Here is a 26839-nt window from a genome sequence, read left to right as displayed (position 1 = left end):
GTTTGACAGCCATCGAGAGAGAGAGAGCCGTTGGAATGGTCCAACAAGGAGCGACACACGTCGACGTCGCCAGAAGGTTGGGCTGCGCACGCATCACTATCACCAGGTTGATGCAGCGGTTACGTCAGACAGGTCAGACGTCAGACAGGCCCAGGAGTGGAAGACCATGAGTAACCACGCCCCTTGAAGATCGTTATATCCGGGTATTACACCTGAGGAACCGCACCGTAACAGCGACGTCCACGGCGACTACAGCACTGGGACACAGGATCTGTCGACAGACCGTCTACAGGAGACTACGGCAGTATGGTATCCAGCCACGTCATCCCTACCGCGGACCGCTCCTGACGCCTCGACACCGGAACAACAGACTGATCTGGGCCAGGCGAGTTCGACGTTGGCAACGGCGGGTCTGGGCACGTTTTATGTTCTCTGATGAGAGCAGATTCCTCATCTTCAAAAACGATGGACGGCAGCTTGTAAACCGACGATTTGGTGAACGTTTGGCGCCTAACTGTATCCAATAGGTCCGGCCGTTTGGAGGTGGAGGGTTAATGGTTTGGGGTGGCATATGTGGTGACGTCAAAACGAGGCTTGTCGTAATTCGTGGAAACCTGAATGCACAGCGTTATATTGATGACATCCTACGGCCTGTTGTGGTGCCCTTTATTCAGCAACAGCCTCGTGGACTCCTTTTCCAACATGACAATGCAAGGCCACACACAGCAAGATTGACACAGAACTTCCTTGCCAACGCCAACGTACAGGTTTTGCCATGGCCCGCATGTTCGCGGACATGAATCCCATCGAGCACTTATGGGACCACCTCGATCGGCAAATCCGACGTCGCCATGTGCCTCCAGTCAACGTCCAGGACTTGGAACGATGTCTCCTCGAGGAATGGCAACGCATCACTCCCAACGACATCAGACGTTTGACGGCATCAGTCCGTAGGCGTGTTCTGGCATGTATTGATGCTCACGGTGGACATACCCGCTACTGACTTGACTTTGTGACGTGTGGTGTGACATTTCCCGTTGTTTCTGTGATCAGTGCTCTAACGAAATGTTCTTTTTTCGACCCCACCCATCTTTAAAGGCTTGTCATATTGGTTGTACAGATTTTATTGAAATGAAATTTTTGTACAGATGTTGTGAAAGGATTTCTCAAAAGCATAACACCAATCCTAAACTTCTGCATTGTTTAGTTTTTCTTTTATGTTGTTGCAAACAGGTGGTATCGTTTCTTTTGGACACTAGTTTACATAGGATGAAATATGTATTCCCTGAAAAACCTTTGATTGGTATCGGAGGTTATCCGAAATTTACATTAGACAAGTTTTTCCCGTCATAAATGATGAAAATGTATTCTCTACGGCGCTACAAAAGACGTAGATTTAACATTATAATGTACGATGTGATACATTAACACCATATAATTTTCATCTGATTCCCCTATATATCTTTGTTCTTTATGAAATGACGAAGTGGCTTTATCTACATAAAGAGAATGGTTTAACATTTCTTCTGATTATATATTGCAATGAAACTTTTTTTTTATCAGACCTTTAAGGGTCTTTTTTCTCTATCAGAAAAGCTTCTACTATCCATCTAGCGAAAGCCATATAATTACTCGGAAAAAATTATGAAATCTAAATCGCTACGTGAAACCAAACTAATGGCACATGTTTTGTATTATATTTTGTAAATTGCGGGGTTTCGAATAATTTAAAAGACAATTGAACGTTTATCTTGGGTTTCGTTTGAATTATATTTTTTGTCAAATACAAACTTTTAAATATTAAAACAAACGGAAACCATTATAGTCTGTACTCCTTTACTCCTGAAGAAACCTTTTAATCAGTCCAGAGCCATCGACATTCTCGCAGTCAGTTCCAATATTTAACTTACAGTTGAAGTTAATCAGAAACGAATCCGAAGCCGCTACCAACTTTTAATTCCATTAAAAATCACGTGAAGAATCAAAAATATTTATTTATCCCAGTCCTTAACCTACTGAAGTCTAACACGGTAGCTTATGATAGTTTTGGACGTGTTGAGGAAATGAAATGAATGGAGTTTTACGTCCTACTTTTATGCACCATGTGGGCTAATGAAGGCGGGAGTGCAGGGTGCAATGAGCAAAATTTTGCCAGGACAGCGGCACTAGCCTGTTCTTTTCGAATTTTAACTGTCGAGGGATCTTTAACGTGCACAGTCTGTAACACACAGGGCCTCGGTTTATTGTCCCATCCTAACGACTAGACGCTTTTGCCAAGTCAGCCCATCTTTTGACGGCATCGTATTATCTTGACGTGTTGTTTCATGGCACTGGGGTAATTCTTGCGGATCCTGCAAACGTAGCCTACAGGAACGTTAAGGCGAGCGACCAGAATGACCGGAATTGGTTGACCTTTAAGCTTGGTCACTATAAATGGTCAGATCATCACCAGAGTATACACCCGTTTTTCGATCAAACGTGCCAGATCACTTCCTATTTTGTCGTAAAGCTTTTATAAACCACAGCACAACTACGGATTTTTTCGTCGCAGATATTAAGAAGGAGACTGACAAATTCAAGAAATATAGCTCGGCAAGTTGCTAATATATAAAATGACATATATAGATATATAAAAAGATAGTAGAAATGAATATCTCATATTTTGGTTGGCCTTTTTAATTGCATTTTTTTTTTACAGATGAATAGATAAATTAATATAAATGAAATTGATGATATTCAGTCATTTTATTGGCAAGGATGGTGACAGCTGCATCATTCTATACATTTCCACTGATGGTAAATTGACAATAGCCATTTATCTATATACATTATTACAGCTAACTGTATACATAGATATAGAAATATTAAAACAGAACTGGACTATATAAGATATAAATTACTACAGTTCTGGTAGGTCTGTTTCTATCAGTATTATTCATTCAATTGCCGTAAGTACATTTTTTAAATTGCTAGGACAGTCTACCGTGAACTGCCTTTTGATTTTTATCTGTGGTTGAATCTTCCGAGCAAGGCTTCTGTTTTATTGTCTCAACAATACGACTGAACGCTTCAGTCTGACTTGGAAGTCCATTGAATTCAGTTGGAGGGGTGGGGTGTACTTGATGGCAGCTTACAGAAATTGCTCTTGTGGATTCTTTTAAATATATTTGCAACCTAAGGGGAATAATTAACATTTTCATTTGTTACAATGAATGTCTTCTTCTACTTTGTTTATTAAGTGTCATATTGGATTTTCGGCTTAGTTACGAATAGTTCTTTAAGGTTTTGTAACCTCCTTTAAAACCTAATGAAAATCTGTCCTGGTGTATAGTTAAAGATTTGCCATTTTCGGAGATTAATTAGGGTCTTGAATAATTGATCTCCAGGAGAACTAGAAATATACGATAATCGCCAAACGCGAATTTCTAAACACGCAATGATTTGAAGGCTCAAAATGCGAAGGTGAGCTGTGAACATTATTACTGGTTAGCTATAAGCTGAAAATTCCCGTTTCTGATATAAACGTACGGTTGGTCAAACGGGTGGCGAATCTGTCTCTTTAATTCAGTCGTGTGTATATAAAATCCAAAAATGACCTTTATACACTCGGATAGCGAAATTGAACCGTCACTGCGAAAAGTACTCTCTTCAAATGCTCAAATAAATGTGTATGTTTCTTGTCTAAAACTGATATTGTGTTATGTCTCCAGCTATCTTATTTAATTTCTATCGATTGGTTTTCACTAATTTAATTGAAATTGTTCCTAATTTCATTATTAACAGATTATTTAAACATTGTGTCGTCATGTCTATAGACATCTAAATTTTACAAATCTCTTTTAGACTACATAGATTTGTATGGCATGTCCTTTGTATATGTCCAAATTATAATGTCTTAGATGTTTTTGGTGCCAGCCCTGTCCGCCCATCCGTTTCTTCCACAATTGCTGGTAAACACGACGGAGATTCAGTTGTTAGACGCCCACATTCTGTTCTAGATGTATATTGCCATCAAACTGTCCGTCCGTCCACAATCCTAAATTAGCGATTCGCCACAGCTTTTATCTGATATTTATCAAATTTGGTGTGAAGGTTCATGTCAACAATATCTTGGACAAGTTCGAATTTGGGTACGATTCGACAAAGGTTAATGGAGTTATAGCCCTTGACAATGTAAAATGTGGCTAGTAAACACGCTCGAGGGCACAGATTTGTTTTATTCGATTTAATCGATTAGGTGTGAAGGTTATATTTACGAGATTTGGAAAAATTCGAATTTGTGTTCTATGCGACAAAGGGTCGAAATACTGACAATTTATTAGGGCGTATCTTGCTAGGCAACCACTTATCTGATTTAGACGAAATGATTATTATGTATATTGATGAGATCTGTGGGAAGTTAGTTTAACACAATATTGCATGATTTGTCCAACATTTTTAACAAATGGCCTGTAAACGTGATAGAGAGTACGGTTGTGATTGGATTTTTATGAAAATTGATATTCGGGCGATCGATCGTTAAAGTTTCGCTATATTCTGGGGTTGATGTCGGTCTTTAATGTAAGTAAAAAGTATTCAGAAGTACTTTAAATGCACGAAAATCGCAAATTTCGTTCAAAAATATCTCAAAATAAGAATTTCACTTTTATATATATGGCAGAGTTTCAAGAAATGACGAGCGGTATATGATTTTAACATTCAAACGCGGATAATTTTGGACACACGTGGATTTGAAGGCTTAAATTTTGACGTTGAGCTTTGAACACTATTACTCATAAGCTAAGCTAAAAAATTCTCGTTTCTAAAACTACTTAGTTTCTACTAGCTAGTATTTGACCAAACCTCTTGACATTGATCTTTCCAGGATTATCCGCACCCATTTACAGCTCGCTCGACTAACTTATTCAATTTCACACATCCATTAGATCCTACGACCAACATTTGATTGACGTGACCAGTCAAATAACATACGAAATTTCCAGTGCTCTATCCGATTTTGCTAACTCCTAAAACCTCGTACTTCCTTGACCAAAGATGGGATCGCACCAAATCTTCAGACTGGTCAGCAAGCGTCAAAATAAAATGATCTGGATTTCAAAACTCATTCATCACCACATTATTTAAAAATTGAAATTAAAATACTGTGAACTCATTGGAAATGATAAATTGTCAGTTATACCGAACCTTAATAAATATAGAATGTAACCAGTGAACCATGGAAATTGTTATTGATCTGATATGAATATTGTTAATTAAACTTGATACTATTGGTATAAATTCTGAATAATGGAATTTCAATTATTGTTAAATTTGACACTTTAGTTGAAAAGCTATTGGCAATTAAGCTAAACGGGATGCTATTCGTTTTTTACAAGTGTAACGTGTATTATTCTTGCATTCATTCAAATGATCTGCATAATGTCAAATGTTGTATATTATTCATTACCAATGCGTCTATGGCTTTCAGGATTTCATTTTTAATGGCACAAAAATTACAGCCAAAATACGCCACTGCCAACACAAGTCTACTCTCCTCTCATCTTCCTCTCCTCTCCTCTTTAGCGCCATTCACATAACCTAATTCAACCCCTTAATTGTGCCTTGCGTACTCATGCCGAAATGCACGTAAACAATAATTCATACGCCCGAATGCAATCACGAAATGAATTTCATGCAAATGGATAAAAAAAAGCAATAAGAATAAATCCTGGTCAGTTGATTAATGGTATATTATTGTCTATATATTAGAAAGAAATTGCCAAAATATTGATATCATCAGATGCATTTGGTATCAAATTTCTACTTAATTAAAAAATATATTAAAATTTTGTCGTAATAAATCATCTCTTGACATGTTAGTTAAAAAAAAATTGGAATTTATGTATTAAATTCTTATCTTTTTGTTATTTGGTCGCAACAAAATATTGATCTATTAAAAGCGGTTTCGTCCGTGACACTATCAAATATAGCTTTTATTGTTCCAGTCATTTATAAGGGATACATAGATACATATTTTTTGTTAAATGTTTAATGAGGCCATAAACGTATCATTGGTAAACTGGAGGATTTTAAGAGAAATATCATCTGCCAAATCATACATCTTTACTATCAACTATAGATGTGAATGTTTTGGGGTACAGAAAGTGGCTTATATTTCACCTTCGGGGATGCGGAAATTCCCTTCAACCCCCCTAAAAAATTTCAAAACAACTTGCATAATTATTGTCTTAGATCATCCAATGTCATTCTACAAAAGGCTGGGTAAAGGCAAACACATTTCGGACTAAAAAAAACAGTCGTCTAAGTAACATTTTTATAGTACAATAATAACTAAAAATGGAAAATGTCAGTGGCCCTATTTCCTTTTCAGACATATGATCTATATCTTCATCTGTGAACCTTTTCAAAACAAGCTCAATATATTCGTCTCTTATTATTTTCCAACGTTTCTTAAGGCTGAACAAATAGAAACAGTAATAATTTGAGAAGATACTAGATTAAATTGGTGAAAATCACCTGCTCTCCAATATATTGTATTGATAGTTAAATATATGTGTGTCTCTCTTTTTCAGAAGCTCTAGTCCTATGGTGACATTTACCAGGCTATAAATAGAAATGTGATGACAAGCACGTCTGCCAACAGATGATTTTGCCCACATAAAGCTGTGACGTTGTGACATCATGTGTCCATGGGGAAATTGTTAAAGATATTGTTGCACTATTATTATTCCTTTGATCATAATGGATGTATGTGTGAGAACGGTGATGAGTTCGTTCAAGACTGCCAACAATTAAGTTCCTTCAAAGTCCATTCTGGATATCAGCGAGGAGGTGTACCGGCATAATGCTTCTAAATTTTACCTATTTACTTGCAACCTTCTATGGAATTTATTGATTTGTGAGATTTAATCAGCAATTATATATGTGAAAATTAAGTGAATGTTTATTCAATGTGTTTGTCATAGTGTTCACGGATAACACGGCTTTAGAACGACACTGAACAGCTGGATTACTAAAGGATACCATAGCTGCTGTTCATTCCAATACTCCAGGAACCATGTCTCCAAAACGTTTCCTACTCTTCCTGATATTCCTCTTATCCATTCTGTGTCGTTCGTGCTGTGCTCGAATTCAGGTCAACCTTCAGGCCTTGGTCCCAAATCACTTCGTGTGGTCTGAAGAATTTAAGCGGATAATATTGACCAAATTAATGTCCTTCAAACGTGATCGGCGGTATCGAACGGTGTTCCGCACATTCCACCCCCTAGTGACAATGACTTTACTCAAACAAGACAGTCCAAAGGAAATTCTTGGATCGTTTTGTGATGAAATTTTTCCGTCAAATACTACGACTATATTACATATCAATAACCCTATGTCTATAAGACGACGCCCTGCAGCTAGCCAGTATGTGAAAAGTTTGGGTGTATATTTTGGAATACCTCTTATAACATGGGATGCTGAAGATTCTGGAGGATCAACGGTAAGAAATTTATATTTATGTCTGGTGGTTCAACGAGTAAGACACATTTAACTAATATTCGGGTTAAAATTGTGGAATACCTTTGGAATTTTCAACTCGGTTTCTTCCTGTCAGGTGGTGCAGGTAGGGTGGTCGGAGAGTAATATGTGCCTTTCGGCGAAATGAAATATACTAGGTCTCGGTAGTGTGAAGAAAACTAGAGACAAAGTCCCTAAAAGTTACAGACGACCTCATACTACGAGTTATGCCACAATGGGGACTATTGCACAATGGCCCACGCCCATATACCGAACTTATTAAACACGCTCGACCCAATTTTCCTGCGCAGTAGCAACGCAGTAAGAACGCCTTTTTCGGTGTGATGGGGCAATAATAGATTTGTTAAAAAAAACTAAGTTATCCCCCTTGAGGGTTGCAAACTCTATTTACGTCAGTCGTTTCAAATTATTAAACCTTCATTTTGTAGGATATTTTTTAACACAATATTCTGATCAATACAGCTTGCAGTAAGTGATCCTGTTCAGAGGGGCTGGGGTTTGTATAGCTGGAAATAAAACGAGATACCCCTTTAGAAACATGAACTACAGATGTCCAATCGGAAATCAGAATGATACAAATAGAGACCATAAGTGTCCCGGGCTATATTCAAAAGTTGAAAACATCTCTTTTTGTCCGACTGTCGCTGTTAAAATATTTTCTTGTGGTTTTCAGACTTTTCTGCTTTTATCCAAAGTCTGGATTTTTTTTTCCTTCTGCAGTCTTCACTCACTTTCTATTAATATGTTATTAACTAGATTACAGAATAACACGTCCATTATCAGTGTTAATCTAAATATGGCTCAAAACCTGTGATTTAATAAAATGTTTGGTAATATTTTTTGTAAAATGTCTAGAGTTTCCAACAAATGTCATGAATTTTTAATGCTTTATTTGATTAGACCAATACTTCCGAACATTTCCTTAAACATCTGGAGTCTTTACAGATAATTAAAGTACACGGTAATAATTTTAGAAATTTCCAGAGTTGAGAAACCACGCCGCAACAGTAGTTGATTGTATCTATCTGAAAAATACCATTCTCTTAGCAAGAGACAGTGTGCGATAAGAGTCCAAGTCAAGTTTATAAATAAATATCCCAGATATCAATATGTAGTGTTTTGTGAACAGAGTATTCCATATCGTATATCCTTGAACATGACATGTATAACAATATCGATGGAAATAGATGGAAATAAAATCACCTGCAGAAACGAAACGAAAAATCCATATAGGGATACAGATCTACCGGGATGTGTCTTATCATTTAGGACAGTAGCAGTTATATAGATTTTATATTGTAATTTGAATTTTTTTTTAAACCTTTAACCCACCGTGGAAATTATTATAGAATATTAGAATTATAGTTACCTCCCTTTAAAAGCGAACTGACGTCATCTTTATGGTGCGATTGGGTTTCGTTTTAATAATGCTTTCTTCGGAAGATAATGACTTCTCGATCACTTCATACGCCGCCAGTCATAAAGACTTGCTAATGTAGTCTAATGAATTATGTATCGAAATTTCTCTGTAATATGTTGCCATTAATACAATACGGAAGCGAATTTAGAAGCCAACTTACTAGTTCTATAGTTATTCGATGCCACCAAATTTTAGACTTAAGGTACATCTATAAATACACATTGAAATATATGTTTTCTGACAGCTAGAGAGTGAAAATCATTAGTATTTTTAATTTGTGTGACATTTAAAATCACGTAGGATGGAAACCATTGTATTTGTGCTTGAATTCGGCTTCCTGATGTCTGTTTTTCTGACATCTAGACTTAATGTATTAAAGACGATTTAAGATTTCACTGACAATCAGTCGATCTATAAAACGTTTATAATCAGTACAGATTAGTTCTAGAACACGTGTCCTCTACAAAAAAAGATAGTCCTCTATACTTCTTAATTTTCTCAAATAGCTCTATTGCAGCTATTCTTATTATACTATTCAGAATTGAACTTAAATTCTCCCGCAATTGCATAAAAATATTCGTCAACATTTTTAAAGGCAATCAAATTTCGACGGTGAGCTATGACTACTACTACTGATTGGCTTAGCTAAAAAACAAATCTCGTTTCTGTGGTTGGTAAAAAACAAATGGTGCATCTGTCCCTTTAAATACAGTTCTAAACAATGAACAAGTAAATTAGATGAAACTGTTACCTAAAGTAAACCGTCGAAATTTGAGCCTTCAAATCCATCTGAGTCCAGAATTATCCGCGTTTGAAAGTTAAAAAGACGCGTCGTCTTTTTTTTCAGATACTGCCATATAACCTTCCTTTTAAATCTAAAAAGTGAAACCGGAAGGTAAAATTAAACTCTTATAAGCTGGCATAGCAAGTATTAAGACGACCATATCATTTTGACTTTGACATCTGGCTCATATGGCTACCTGGCCTCAAATTATCGATAGATTATGTGCAAGCGAATTAGAATCAGCTTCAATGGAATAGCTTTGATAGAAATATATTTTTTTGTAATTTCACATTCCAAAGGAAAATATGTTAACATTTAACTGAAAATAACTCTGTATAAAAACAAATGTTTGTCGTTTATCTGAAAACAAAGTCATTCTAAGACTATTACTTTTATTTCGCAGCTGATATTCCAATCAGCAACGAATCTCACTTTTAAAAAATCTAAACAAAAATATCTAAACTTTTAACTGAAAAATACAATCTACAAAAACAAATTCCAAAATGACTATTTCATGTATCTGAAGTCATTTTAAAACTGTTAATATTTTGTGAAGCTGATATTTCAATTTACATAAAAATAGTCGAATCGGTAAAATACGATTTACACCAAAACGTCTTTCGTCAGTATAAAGAAACTTGTTCAACCCTTAAAATTCTAAACCTAAATATCTTAACTGAAAATTGTTCTTCAAAGTAATGTTTTTCCTTGTAAAAGTCATTTTAAGACTATTTATTGATGGCTCATATTCCAAAATACCTTAACATAATCTATTAATCAAAGTAATAAACCGATTAAAGTGAAACGTCTAAATTCCCCCCTTAAAAATCTAAACGTAAATAACTCAACCGAAATTATCCTAAATAACTCAACCGAAATTACCCTTAATAACTCAACCGAAATTACCCTTAATAACTCAACCGAAATTATCCTAAATAACTTAACTGAAATTACCTTAAATAACTCAACTGAAATTACCCTAAATAACTCAGCTGAAATTAACTTTCAAAATGTTTTATGTCTTTCTGAAAGTCATTCTAAAGGTGTGGGCTCATGAATGGTCTTGAACCGATTAGATTCTTGTCAAGAGATTCACCAATCGGCACGGGAACACGAGAAGGTAAAATTTCCAGTCGGTCGTTTGCCACCATGTCGATAATCACATGCAATTGAAAGGAAATTGAATCTGATTGGCTGATGACAATCTGTCTTGCAGAAGATAAAACTATCGGAGAAATTATCAAACTTGTTTGATATTACAAATCTTGTCGGGAACGCGATAATCCTGTCGTAAAAGCACGGGCACACGCGAAATTTTACTCAAGATTCGAATTGGCGACGAACATCGCTGGCCAAGACCGTTCGTGAGTCCACACCTTCAGACTATTTTTATGCTCGTATTCCAAATCACACAATCTAATAGGTAATTAGTACGATTTAGCGATTAAAACAAATAGTCGTGTCTGAGTAAAGAAACGATCTGAGTCTATTTAAAAGCTGATATTTCAAATCACATCAGTATTATTTAATAGGTTATAGTACGATTTACCGATTAAAGCAAATAGTTTTTTGGGCAGTAAAGAAACGAGTCTATTTAAAAGCTGATATTCCAAATTTCACCAATATAATTTAATAAGTAATTAGTACGCTTTACCGATTAAAGTAAAAAGTCTATAGTCAGTAAATTCTCGATTCCAACTCGTCCAACAGTCAGAAGACATTAATAAGAAATAGAAATGTGTGAAGTTGGTCTACATGTTGAATGTAATCAGTACTTAATGCCACTAGTCTTGTCAATGATCCAAGATAAATACACTTCTTACAACTGATTTGTAATGACAACCCATTGACTGTAACAACAGATGTTACTTTGTCGTCTACTACATAAACTTTCTCTTGCTACAAGTGCTGCACTTAAAGAGATTGTAAAGAGGTTTTCTAAATCTCCCATGCGTATCGGGGACGATTTGTACCATTCCAATTTTCAATCATACGTCTGTAGTTCCTGCGATTCCAATAAAATTAAGTGTTTTATGACTTCACCTTCGCGAAATTTGCTTGTATCACATAATACATAGTGGGGGTGACGTTATAAAACATTTTCTTTAGTAGAATTGAGAGAACCACTGACGTCTGATTGAAAATTGCAATTGATGTTATCATTGTCTCCGATACACAAACAAAATTTAGAAAACCTCTTTACAATCTCTTTAACGACTATTGTTTTTAGCAGTGTAGTAAAGCATATTAGTTTCTTCAGTGTCTAAAATCACAATCCACTGACAAATTCAGTCATAGTCGATGACTCAATATGCATCTTAGAGATTAACCTTATAATATTTCGGAGAATGTTTTACTTTCTAAGCAATTAGTTTTCAAACATTTTCATCAGGAACATGTATAGATATTATTATCCGATGAACTGTTCTATGTCTGGTTCCTGCAATTTCAGACACTTTTAAGAAAAATTCCAAACAATTCCAGAATTTTCCGTCTTCCGATGCAAGGCTTGAAAATATTTCCTTTCTTTTTTCGATATGATATGATATGATATGATATGATATGATATATAATAATATATGATATGATATGATATATGATAAATAATCATTGCCAGCATTCGCCTCGCCTTTAAAACAGATGTATAATTTACTAAATGATATGATATTATATGATTTAACGTGATATGAAAAGTTCACATTGCAAGTATTAGCCTTGCTTTTAAAACAGAAGTATAATTTTCTAGTGGAAACGTACTTCACTTTTGTCCACGATCAGTCACCAGGTGATTTATTGTTTTAAATATCTGGAAATAGGATTTCAATTTCTTTCCACATTTCGTTAAGAAAAATTTTCAAAAGAATGATAAGAATCAGATTGATTTACGTGAAGTATTACGAAAGCTCTTTAAACTGTCATCGGCATGCTATTAAGTCATACTGACACTTGCGAGATATATGTTTGAGCAATAACACGTACTTCGATGATTTAAGTCTTTATGAACAAGCGTGCAAAGGGTGCGTGCTACATTGTAGAGAATATCAAATTTTTCAAGAATTTGGCACGCATAAATTGTAATACCTTAAACTCAAACGTTGGGCGTGCATTTGTATAAAGTACGTTACTTATGGGTGTACAGTGACCGAACAATCCGCAAAGACTGAGCTTGGCTGCAAAGCACTGAAATGGCTATTTTCAAACAACATATGGGAAAATGCTTGAATAACCGGACGCAAAATTACCAAATTTAATTTCTTTTAAATCTATATATGTTCATGGTTGAGTTGTTGTCATAGCTTTGATAGTTTTCAGAGCAAGAATGAAAAAAAAAACTTCAATCTTTACGCCTCCTCGAATAATATTCACATATAATCGAATGACTTGCGAATCAATGACTTGACAAAGCAAGTACGACTACACAAATGAATTATGTCCCCTCCCATTTCATCATTACCGGGGAAAATCCCACCTGAAAATGGGGAGAATATTAAGGGAACGTGTTAATACTTTTCTGTCAAGTTTAACATCGATCGCTGATCGAGAAGCGTGTTGGTGCGAACCAGCAAGTTTCCAATGGTTCTATCGAGTCTGCCATATTCAATCACCATCCTTTTACTCCAAATATGACGAGATTCCTGAATGATAGTTGAATGGTGAGGTATGGTCTGCAAAGGGAGACTATTAGTCTCCAATGACGAGAATGTGGGGTGATGCAAGCAACGGCTATATGTGAATAATCATCGTACCTTTGCTAAAGGAACATGTGAAATTGCATGCCTTGCCACGACCAATGTGCGACTTTGCTGGGGGATGACATTGGTTATAGCAGGAAAAGACGTGTGTCTGAATGAGTATGTAATTTGAGAGGGTAGGAGTATTTGTCAAGAAAAAAATTGAATCGAGAGAATTAGATATAAGCTACTGTCTAATATCACTTTTATTCTTAGTCAAACCTTCCATCACAATGATCAGGCTTTCATGGATGCTCCGGTCTCCCCCTGTGGAAAAAGATGGGACAATAAACCGACGACCTGTGTGCTACAGGCTGTGTGCGTTAAAGATCCCTCGACAGTTGGAAATTGAAAAACAGCAGGCTAATGCCGCTGTCTTGGGAAAATTTCCTTCATTGTACCCTGAATGGCTTTGACCGTCTTCATTAGTCCACATAGTGCAGAAAAGTAACTGTTAAAAGCTGTGGACTGTATATGTATTGGTGCCTGTAATGGTTTCTTTTTTGCATTATTCAGTTATCTATTATCTATCAGATTACTGTGGTTCCTTAATAATTACAGAAAACTGTTTAAGAGCTATTGCAAAAGCTGCTAAAATATCTGAAGGCCTGTGCGATAACTACATCATAAACACTCAGTTTAAGTAAAATTGCAGAAACCACAGACAGATATTACAGACTGAAAATTAGAATTATGCAAAATAATGCTATCGTTGGCCTCGATACACATAATAAGTTTAGAAAACCCCTTTATATTCCCCGTAAATATAGTGAACATTTTGTTTTGTTTTCAGAATCGAATAGAATCCAGAACCTTACAAATAGCGCCAACCATTCATCACCAAACTAAAGCTATGTTTTCATTGTTACAAAGATATAACTGGACCCTATTTTCTATAGTTACATCTAAAACAGCGGGTCATTTAGATTTCATCTCATCATTACGAGCTTTAGCAAAATCCACCAACAAACAGACAACGTCCACATATGGAACCAAACCAACAAGGTGAGTTTAAGTAATGTTCCTTGAAAACTGAAAGAAATATAAGTTGCTTCTCCAGCTAAAGGACCCCAATTTTAACCTGTCAGTATCACAATTCAAAATGAAAATCCGGCACCTGTCTTGCATATAATTAAAGAAAGTTTCAACAAACCAATTTTATTTCAATCGATGGCTACTGGACGCTATCAAAAACAACTCTGATTTAGAATGTTTTGTGTTTTTCCTTAATTACACACGAACACGATGTCGAATTTTATTTCTAAAAAAACACCTGAACACCTGAACACAATGGAGCTCTTTCAGACTGTCTTCACTAGGTTATGGTAACGGAAGGTGTTATGATATCTTAGACAATATATGCAATGCATCATTACTGAAGTATTGTGTCGTTCTCTTGTACAAGATTATGAAAGAGTCGCTTCGGAAGAAACCAACAAAGGACTTAATGAAAGCTAACGTGTCATAAGATGGGGAATGTATGAATTTTGAGTTCATTAAGAATTGTATTACTGTTGTATATGTCTATGTTTGGGTGGGGGTTGGTGGGGGGGGGGAGGGGGGCTTCAGGTGGGAGACAATATTCTGTCAACCGATCAATTCCGTTACTCACCTGGATATATTACTTGTCACAACAAACAAGCAATGGATTCCATAATCTCGTTCTGATGAGTCATGTTTGAAGTTCATTAACCGGTTTTTGGTTGAACAATTATACAACGTGTAGTTGTTTGAATAGGCTTATTTCATCAAAATATCCATTTTCTGGTTGGTCGAATACAATGATGTAGGTTAATTGTTTTAAGCTGTGGAAATAATTCTTTTTTAATTTAGAATATCTCCACTATTCTCCTCTCATGGGACTTAGCCGTATATTTCTCGTTACTAAAGAATTGGTTTGCATATTAGTATTTGTAGAAATGTTTAAACAGGACCTGAAACATGTGGTTACTCAGAGTTTCACGCTGTGTGAATTTTATACAACTGACCTATTTCAGACTGTGAGAATCAACATGTATCAGGGTTCTTTTGAGATATCTCTATATTTCTATATCGCTACATTTAGTCTATTGAGTACTACTTTAACAGGGAAAATATTTTGTAATATTAGTTGATATAAGCTGACTAACGGCATTTTCAGAGCTAGATACACTAGTCATCTTTGATTTGGTGGAATTCAGCTTAAAATCTAATGGCATGAAAATCTGACAGATTTTATGCTTACTCAACCAAAAACACCATAAAAAGTGTGGTGACATTGATTTCACAGTGGATATGGATATGTATAGGGATTGTAAAGAGGTTTTCTAAATACTTTATGTAAATTACAATCGGAATATTCCTGCTATTCCACCTAAACTAAGTGTTCGATTAAGTAGACCAATATAAGGGCTATTTTTCGCGTGGATACTCCCCCCTTTAAATATTGAGAGCTATGCCTATGACTATACATCGAAATGAATATTACAACAATAAACTACTTCAGTGTTTACTTATTGAAAGGAAACTTAGTTCACCAAACTATACTGTAAATTGCTTTTTGTATTTGAAAAATGGATCTATTCACAGTATTCAAAATTTGTTCCTCGTATTTCTTTCTATCAATATAATGTCAAGCTAATACGAAATCCGTCTTATACCTTGACTGCAGTTTTCACATTTCTTGTATCTCGAAAGTTTGTACGTGAAGCGCTCTGGTTTGATTGTATGTTAGCGAATACAGCCAATAAGAGTTCTCAACTGAAAATCTTTAAGCAATAAGCTGTAATTTTTACAGTCTGTTTGTCTGTCGAGGGCTATGATTGGTTGTAATCTGCTAGAGTATAATCCAATAAAATCGCTGCATTCCTTGATACAAGAAAGGACGCTATTGTAGTCAAGGATTAAGAAAACGATCGCAATACCTTTAACATTGTGAAGTTGATTCCTTTCCAAAAATGAAACCTCTCAGAAAATATGTAATCAAAATCTAGCCATCAATTCAGCAGGTTGTTTCTGCTCAGATCACCATGGACAAACCAGTATCGACGCGAAGCAACATGGGGTAAGAAGACTAGAAGACCTAGAATTCCCAACCCCTGGGCCGCAAAGCATTTTTATTGGGGTCGCAGAATAGTATGAAGACCGTGAAAAGAATGTTATTGCTACACAACAAAGCATACCGAACTCTTCTCATATTTTTTAATTTGAAGGGTGTTGATCTGATGTCTGGAATGGGGTCGCTACCCGAAACCTCGGCTATAGATAAACGATGATATACTAACATAAATGCGTTGGTGCACTACCAACGATGATTATATAGAGTATATAGTCATACGTTCCCGTCTTTTCATATATGCATGTTTAAAGAGGATGTCGGTTTACAGAGGGTGCGATATGGAGGCGCACTTAACTTAAGTTCATGTACGTGCATAGGCAATAAAACGTACAAGTACTGAACAGCTATTATAGTAGGGGTGACATTAATCTAAACATTTTACTAGTATAATGAAATTATGTATGTTTAATATATCTTTATTCATTATTTTATGAAATAAAAACATTTGTAATAACATATTAACAGATGGCCTTTTGTACAGTTTACATAACATAGTTACAATTTAAAGGTATACTACCTCTAATTTGACAAAAAAAAAACTGGTTAAAATGAGTCTTTGCTCATCAGTTGATGCATTACTTGGTGTCAAACGAATACGACAGAATCCTTCTATAATCCAATAAATCCAGAAAACTAAGTAACATGTCGTTAAGTAATTCTGAAACATGCTTAGCAACGTTTTTCAATAATTATTTAGTTTAATGGATATCGTCTTATATAGAGATTCTCTTTTTTAGTCATGGCACCTGGTAACTGATGAATATATATACTTATTGACCAAGTTTGAGACTTTACATTTTATGTCCAAGGGGTAGTATTCTTTTAAATAACTGCAGTTATAAATGTCATGTATATTAATGGCAATCTATTGTAATAGTCCCAATGGTTCTATTAAAGATATTTCAATATTTGAATAAGACATCAAAGTTTTATTGTGCAGTTTGACACATCTGCACAGCCCAATTACTTGCAATCATCTAGGAATAAATTCCCCTGTTACAGAGCTAACATAACATTAAAGTAACACAAAGTGAAATAACATTACCAGTAACACAGAGTGAAATCATATAACATAAAACAAATGAACAGAACATAACATAAAACAAATGAACAGAACATAACTTAAAACAAATGAACAGAACATAACATAAAACAAATTATCATAACATAAAACAAATTAACAAAACATAACAAAACAATTTAACATAAAATAACATGAAACATATTAACATAAAATAACAAGAAACATATTAACATAAAATAACAAAACAAATTAACGTAACATAACATAATCGAGCTAAGATACTTGTGCACGTTCGGTTCAGAACCAAAACATAAATACGTAAAGAAAATTATATTTTGACCTACTCCTTCCCCTCTCCGCCTGTCGCTTTTGGGGCTGCCACTGGCACGAACATATCATGAATCGATGTTATATCTAATAATCTGAAACATTGCATTATGCGTGTTTAAAATAAATATAGTGTTTGTTTACCGTACATGCATAATAAGTTGGCTATTTGGATAAAGTATTGATATGATGTCGTTATCCACATTTTCATTTCAGAATCGAAGTTGTTACTCATATAATTCTAAGGGATACAAAAAACGCCACTGAATCGAAAGCAGCATTATCGCAGTTAACTAAATTTGACAGTCGCGTTATATTACTTCATGCAAACAGGTAAGAAATGGTAACAACGTTTCATGTCAAATTTCATTCCTTAAATACCTGGTTATCAGTCCGAAATATCAGTAGCCTACCACATGGGGGTAACCATGCACACACCAAGTAGTAGAGAGGTCTCCTTACAAAATAGAAAATGTAGTGTTTTGTGATATCAGCAATCTTTCAGACATTTCTTAACGTCTCCGGTGAAAAGATTAACAACTTTTGGTCAAAGTTGGGAAATAGGGTTTTTATAGGGTCTTTAATTTGGCTTTTGGACATTTGGAATCGCTGGAATAACAAGGAAATAAGTTTTTTTAGGTCATTAATCTTCTGTGCATTGTGGCAGAGATAAGATCGAAAGTTTATCTTAATAATCTGGCAAAAATATTACCCATGTATGTCTCCATGAACCCAATCAAGACTTACATAATTTTGCATCGGCGCAAATATATTGTATATTCCAGTTTAGAATCAAAATATATCATGGACTATGCTCATGAATTAGGAATAGCTGGACAGGAATTTGTATGGATATTGAGTCAAACAGCCATACCAACCGCAACGTATGCTCCAAGATCATTTCATTATGGGCTTTTGGGTGAGTACGATTACTGTTCAAATTTCTAGATACTGCAGACACATGGATTTCATGTATGTAAAGAAATACTATTTTTGAGATGGAATAAACGATTTTTTATTTTTTTGAATTTTGAATTCATACGGGTGGAAATTCAACTGGTTCCATGTATTTAAATGTTCACAATGTATAATGCATACCATACTTGTCATTTTATCACGAAATGCACAAAGATGGGACCTGTATTGCTTCACTGCATTGATTGCCCCATACCCTTTTTTCTGTTAAAAAAACTTTGTGTTGCTTTTCTGTACAATTCCTGAAGTATTTCCAAAGTAATCAAAGAATTTAAAACTGTATGTTCATTTTGTAGGTATCTCATATGATCATGGTAAAGAAGCTATGATAGAAGCTATCAAGATGGGTACCACCATTTGGATAAACGCATTAAATAACTTGGCCACAACCAGAGGATTACATACTAAATATAAAATGTCACCAAATTTGAGTTGTGAAGGAATTGGCAAAATGTTCTGGAAAAATGGATCTGTATTTTACAAGTAAGTTTTTAATATTTAATTTAATGACATTTCGTGCATTTTGTACCATCAAGAACTTCTTTGTTTTATCATTAAAGCCTTGTTTCTTCAACAGTGGTATCTCAAGTTCTTAAAACAGTGGTATCACTACCGTCTTGATTCAGAAATATTTTGTAACAGTGGTATGCCCAAGTTCCTGTAACAGTTATATCACTAACGTCTTGTATCACAAACTTTAAGTGGAATATCAAATTTCATGAAACAGTTGCGTCACTCACGTTTTGTAACACAAACTTCTTGTTACATGGTATTCTCAAGTTCTTAAAAATATCACTACCGTCTTGATTCAGATATATTTTGTTACAGTTGTATCCCCAAGTTCCCGTAACAGTTATATCACTAACGTCTTGTAACACACACTTCTTGTTACAGTGGTATACCCAAGTTCTTGAAACAGTTTTATCACTGATATCTTGATTCAGAAATATCCTGTTACAGTGGTTTACCCAAGTTCTTGAAACGGTTGTTTAACCAACCTCATGATTCAGAAATATCTTGTTTCAGTGGTATCACTGACGCAAGTTGTGTCAATAACGTCTTAAATCAGACATATTTTGAAGCAGCTGTACCCATCACGTATAAGAACTTGTTGTAACAGTTGTTACCATCTCTTTAAACAGTTGTATCACTAGCATCTATATATATCACCACCTCTCGATATAGTTGTATCACTTGAGTCTTGTATCACCGTCTCTTCTAGCAACCGTATCACCCACACCCTGTATCAGAAATATTTGGTATCGATAACGTAATCTGATAATTCTAACGTCTTATATCAACAATGTGAAGTGTTATTTCTGTAGAAAGGATATTAAAATTCTAAACTTTATTTTTCAGTTATTTAAAGAATGTTACAGTTGCTGGTCCACCAAGTATATCTTTTAATGAATCGGGTATATTGATGACTACAGATTTACAAATTCTAAATATACAGAGAAGAGATGGGAATAAGCGGATGTGGGAGCAGGTACAACATTTTCTATCGGTAGATTTTGAAATGACATATTATGACTTTAAATACCTGCGTTTGTTCGCTACTAAGAGGGCCGTGATTCTAAAATTAGCTGTATCTAGCCGGTAAACCATATTTTAAATAAAGTATAAGGTTCTTTTTGTGAGTTAAACTCGGTCTCTTCTCCTTGATATCCGTTATGTAAGGTCATTTTTCGGCTGTAGTGTTCCAATAAAAATTCGCCGATTTATAGCAGATTGTCTGAAGGCTGATTATCTAATGCTTGAAGCAGAACTGTCTCTTTAGTGTCTTTTTCATATTGTGATTTTCCAAAAAACGCATGCTTTTAGTGAAAATCGAAACTAATTTGTAGTCGCAAGAAACACAGAGGTAACCTTCACTATTGCATCTAATACAATCATCAGCAGATTTGATTGACATGACTACAGATTAAAATCCGCTTTGAAAAACAAAAAAGAAGATCTAGTAGAAACGAGAATTCCACAATGTCAACAACTGCAAAAAAAACTATTGATTGCGAACACGAAACTCCCTTTGGATCACAGTACACAAATATAAATGATGGCGATGTTTCAATTAGGAAGAATTTGGGTGAGAAACAATGCCAAATCGATTCGTACCTACTTTGTTTAACGTTTTAGGTTGGTTCATGGACAAACAAGGGATTAATCATGAAAGACATTACTTGGCCTGGTGAAGCTGCAGCGCCTCCTCGTGGTAAGCCAGAGCGGAAGTTTGTAAGGGTGTTAACATTACATGAAAATCCTTACGTCATTTATGAAGAACCAAAAGATGGCGAATGCAGCAGATCCCAAGCACCATGTCATGTATATGAACGGGATGAAAACAAAAATAGGTAAACGTTTTTACTTCATTCAAAAATTGCTCGAACGCCCAAGAGTAAAGAAGAATTTTGATGCTGTGGACGACTCGCTGTTGATTTCCAACCTGAAAACTATCAAAAATGTACATCAGACTAACTAGAACTAGTACTTTCACTATTTTAAATTATGGTCATTGTAAATCAGTGTTGGTTAACGCCATATCTTCCTATTTCAGTGGAGGTGTAATGTTCTATCAAAGAACTCAGGCTCTCAGGCTCAGGCTGTCAATCTTTTCCACGACTCGCCAAAATCATATGATCAATATTAATATTCCATTCGTTTAACATCAGATCAGATTCTCAAAATATGTGCTGCACATTGCAATATTATCATCATCTTTACATTGTTGTGTGCTTCCCTTGCAGATTATCCAATGATACGATAATGAAATGCTGTGTTGGTCTGAGTATAGATTTATTGAGAATATTGAGTACAGAATTGGATTTTGATTATGAATTGAAAGAGGTGGAAGATGGGCAATGGGGTGCATTTAATCCGGTAAGCCTTCTATCCAATTGGCCTTTATCAAATGGTTAATATTCCCCTACTGGATTTGCTTCAGAAGCTGTTGGTGGTCGGGAATTGGATGTGAGGGTTCGTTACTAAATATGAAGACCAAGACGCTACAGATAATCTGTCAAGAACAGCACACTTCAATGAACTATGATCTGAGAAGGTCTGATTTGGTGAATTGGTGAACCAACTCCTCATTTACCTTTATAATCTGTTTCCAGGAAACAAAGAAATGGAATGGTTTACCAAAGGCTTTAGCTGACGGGAAAGGAGACTGGGTGGTAACATCATTAAAGATCAACCCAGAGAGAAATACCATTGTTGATTTCTCTGTACCGTATTTAGAAACTGGTATCACTATTATTGTAGCTATAAGAGAAGGGGCTATATCTGCCACGGCTTTTCTGGGTAAGGCTTTTTTTATTTCTTTGACTTAAGAAATTGATATTAATGCTGATGTTCATTACAAATAATGTCTAAAGAAATACATAGAAGATTATGTTCACACTCTCGAAGCTCTTGAGTCAAATTTCTTACCAGATCTTTGTGTAGGTCATTATCATTATAGTCAATCAAACTGTAAATGGATATGAGAAAGAGGTTCATCGCTGCGAAGAGACTTTACTAATGGTCAAACTCTTGAATTGATATCCTTAAAATGCGTAGATGCTTCTTTTAAAGTCCGATCCTGTCTTTTCAGAACCATACGATTACCCATCTTGGACGTTGATTCTGGTCTTTAGTGTTCACGCAACTGGAGCATCGATATTCATATTTGAATGGTTAAGTCCATACGGTTTAAATCAAGGACAAACTACTTTGCGAGGTAACTGAGGTAAATCTTATGACTGATATCAAGTAAGGGGAGACCACCAGCTCTTCAGTTGCATTTTTAGCGCAAAGGTGGTCTCATTGGTGTGCACTTTCAGTGAAGACATGGCCTCATTGATGCTTTGTCGAACGAATAAGTGTGTCTCTGTCAACGGATGCGGATTATGTCATTCAGAGCTATGATAATATGTCTTAAGTCTGTCTTATCCTAATTGTACTTGCATTATATCAAGATAATCCTTATGGGTATAGAGGGTTGCATACATGGTACATGAATTGTCTACAATTGAATCAAGAATAGCGGATGACGCTAATGGTGGACCCTCTGGACCACAAGCTAAAATCTATAATGTGCATATAGCCTTCCTATATATTAGGATGATCTCATACTGCAAGTGACTGTTAGTGGCTTTGTTTTTATTTGTGATTTAGATTTTTTTTTTACATGAGCTCATCTCATACTGCTGATGGAAATGGAGGTTGACATTCCTATATTAAGACTTGATGGCTTTTAGCGAAGAAATCAAAGTCACTTGTTTCATTTTATTAATAGCATAAACGTCAGTACACTAATCTGAAGGGTGTAAAATGTAAGAAATGCTTTTTGTTTCATTTCAGAACACAAGTTTTCCTTGTTCCGATCTTTCTGGTTAATATGGGCCATGTTATTCAGTGCTGCTGTTTCGACGGATACACCACGAGGTGTGTCCAGTCGATTCCTTGCCAATATGTGGGCTCTGTTCGCATTAGTCTTCCTGGCCAGCTATACTGCCAATCTTGCAGCATTTATGATAACCAAAGAAGAATATTATGATTTATCTGGTATTCAAGACTATAGGGTAAGTCTTAAAGAAACAAGTCGATCTTGATCATCCATCGAGCCATCCATATGCAGCTTATAGTGCAGTGAATCCACTGCGGCAGTGGTATAGCTCAGTCAGTAGTCTCGTCTGCAAGTGCCGTAGATTTGAAGTCTCGTCATGGTAAGAGAATCTCGAGAGTTGACCCGGTGTCGGCTTGCATGCCCTCATACCATTATCTGAATTTACGACTTTTACCACTTTTCATTGCGACTATTATATAAATATTCCGTGTAAAATTTGTGCTCACTGTTACTTCAAGATGCTAATGCTGCACCTTGTATTTTGAACAGCTGAAGAATCCACATGCCCTCAAGCCACCATTTAAATATGCAACCATACCCAGTGGAAGTACAGAAACCAACATCAAAAAGAACCACCCAGATATGTATGCCTATATGAAACGCTATAATGTACCAACAGTTGAAGATGGCATCATGGCTTTAAAGAAACAGTGAGTACCTTAAGAAATATGTTAAGTGAACTCAGACTGTATACGTCGGAGTTACGCAAATATCATAAGCCACACAAGAACAATGGTGGAGTGGAATCATGTTCCTGACCAAATGGAAATGGTACCCATTGATTTTGAAATCATTTTGCGCCCTTTGCGCCTATTGGTCAATATTGGTTTTTTCATATTTTGTCAGTATAGTATTTTAAATGGACGTTTACTGCAATTACAGTTTTGAGCAGAAAATTGAATATTGTTTTTTTCAGAGAAATTCAGGCTTTTATTTATGATGCTACGGTATTAGAATATTTAGCTGGTAAAGACAAAGGTTGTAGACTGATCACTGTTGGTAAATGGTATGCTATGACAGGTTATGGTATTGCTTTTCCTTATGGATCACCATGGAAAGATAAAATCAATAAAGTTTTGTTACAACTGCAAGACATGGGTATGTAGTTTCGTGACCAACTTTCTCGATTATATCCACACCCCTACCTTCCTTACTTGCAATTTTGAGCGTAGCAGCTGTATATGATATGCCGCTTGCTGCATTAGTGAGTCATCAGATGGGCCTAATAGATGTCGATTGTCAGACTTTGATGCCACCGACAGTAGCCATATCTGGCAAAGCTAACACGGGGAAATTGCGATCTGTAAATTGAACATGAAGAAAGTAAATTTTAACCGAAATATGACAAAAAAATTTTTATTTATATTACATCGCTAAGAGCATAGCCCTTTTTTTCATCCAATCAACACTGGCTAATAATTTTTGTTAAATCGATCTCGTTGCAGGTGAGATGGAACGGTTGCAAAAATACTGGTTATCAGGCGCCTGCAATAAGAAGAAAAAGAGAAAAGGAATCAAAAGTCATACTTTAGGAATTTTAAATTTTACTAGTGCATTTATATTGTTGGCTTTAGGTATGATGCTAGGTGCTATTTTATTGGGATTAGAACATTGTTATTTTCGGTTTGGAAGAAGTAAATTAAAGAAGTGGGATAAATGTGGTTGTTGTACTTTAGTTAGTTTGGTAAGTGAATAACATTTTTTCCTTCCGAACGAGAACTTCTTACACTAACAAGAAGGGCAACCTTCCTCATCTGTAGTGCATTAATGGCCGAATATAGGAATAGTATTTTAAGTACTTTTAAGAATCAGGGAAGGATGAATACCTTGGTAATCGGATCTTTCCACTTTCCAGATTCGGATCAGATGGTCTCACGAAAGAAAGCAATTTTTCGGTACAATAGGGCGAAATGCCAATGTGCCGATGCATGAACTACACATACTATACAGTGTGCAATAGTGGAAATATTGATAATGAGCTACTACAAAGGCTCCATTACAATCGGGTATTTATTTCTTTTACTGATGAAAAGGGGGCGTAAGTCTATTTTTGACTTATGAAATTTCCTTTGTTACAGAGTATGGGTAAATCGTTAACATTTGAACAATCAGTATTAGAAGCTATACAGTCTCATCGTAAACGACGCTGTAAAGATCCGCTCTGTGAAACTCAGCTATGGAAAATTAAACACGAGTTAGATTTAGCTTTATTAAAAATAGATAGATTAGAAGATAAGAGGTATGTATTTTGTTTATAACAACAGAGGTATGAATAGACAGAGGTCTTTGATGTGGATTGCAAGTCAAGGCTCCTAAAAGACGTTTTGCCCTAGACATTTATTCCTGGTATGTTCCCGTTCCTTTAAATTTGTTTGCAATGATCGTGTTTATTCATTAACCCTTTTTTTATTCTGTTATAGTGCAAATGGCACAAAAATAGATAGTGGAAATAACGTTTGGAGATATAATCCAGTGAGTGTTAATTTACGTCAACCCAATGGTATTCCACGGAGGAAATCTTTAGATAAACTTCTGAAAGAAAAAGAGGGTGGATCCTCGGAAAGACTTCTATCTAAAGAAACCGAAGACACTCGTAGTGAAGGGTGCATTACGCCTCGCAGACGGGCAATTTTACGGCGATCGCCGAGTTATACAAACGCTATAAGTATTAGTGAATATGACGACGTTGAAGCCGCACAATCGAACAAACAACGCTATCACGAGGGTAAATTTTACGTTGGGGTAAAAAATGAACCAGAGCACGAGAGTATCTTCTGATATTTTTTGTCCGTTTTTCAAAGTATCGAATTCAGTCCATGTAGTGTTGATATAACGATGTTTATAAGAAATGTCATTGTGTGCTTTTGTGATTTATGGAAATGTTTTCTACTGAAGAAGAGTAGCAGCATATTATTTAGGCAAAGATTTATTCAGGTTTTTGTGTGATGGTTTGAAAAGGTCGAAAGAAATTCCCTGCGCGGATTTTTTATCATGTTGAGGAGATACAACCCGAAAAAGCAGTGTTTACGGTTTTCCGCGTGAACTGTACTATATAAAAGAATTGAACGGACACTTTTATGAGGGATGGACCCTGTTGAATATTATTGATCGGACAAATCTGATTATGAATCATTCGATTGTAGTTGGAATATGATATGAAGTCTCTGGAAACTCAATACACAACACTGTGGGTAATCACATAGAAATACTCACTTATGATTGATATTCTTTCCCATGTGAAAAGTTCATTAGCTGCTACAAATGTTGTTTTGGATTTCGGGTTTCGTTTTGCGGTTCAGATCGTTAGTACTTGGTTTATTTATGAAGTATTCTCGTCGTATGATTTATATAAGTTGTGCTCCCTTCAACATCTACTTTACTTCCATGACCACAACTTATTAGTGGCGTAGCGTAAGAAATGGAGTTCGTAACTAAGATTTGTGGAACTAAAGCTTGAAACAAGAAGAGGACTTTATGACTTTCATGAAATTTCCGTATTCAAATATGCATAGCTTTGACGATAGGTTATATTTCAAATTTACTAAAGTTTTGAAATGAAATATAAATGGAGGA

The 26839-nt window shown here is 35.5% G+C and overlaps 1 protein-coding gene across 1 annotated transcript; it reads left to right on the top strand.

Annotated features, from left to right (window-relative positions):
* Positions 1-7273: 7273 nt before the first annotated feature.
* Positions 7274-25524, top strand: LOTGIDRAFT_131225 (hypothetical protein; the record flags this gene model as incomplete). The annotated part of the gene is made up of 15 exons (XM_009066064.1): positions 7274-7483; positions 14250-14434; positions 18121-18237; positions 18690-18823; positions 19176-19362; positions 20239-20368; positions 21016-21230; positions 21624-21756; positions 22002-22179; positions 22472-22597; positions 23221-23441; positions 23756-23916; positions 24183-24364; positions 24712-24950; positions 25345-25524. 15 exons carry the CDS (start codon positions 7274-7276, stop codon positions 25522-25524), a joined length of 2598 nt encoding a protein of 865 aa, XP_009064312.1.
* Positions 25525-26839: the final 1315 nt, after the last annotated feature.

The sequence above is a fragment of the Lottia gigantea genome, assembly GCF_000327385.1.
Source record: "Lottia gigantea unplaced genomic scaffold LOTGIsca_73, whole genome shotgun sequence".
NCBI lineage: Eukaryota > Metazoa > Mollusca > Gastropoda > Lottiidae > Lottia > Lottia gigantea.
The sequence above is the reverse complement of the archived record's forward strand: the minus strand, read 5'-3'. Positions and strand labels throughout refer to the sequence as shown.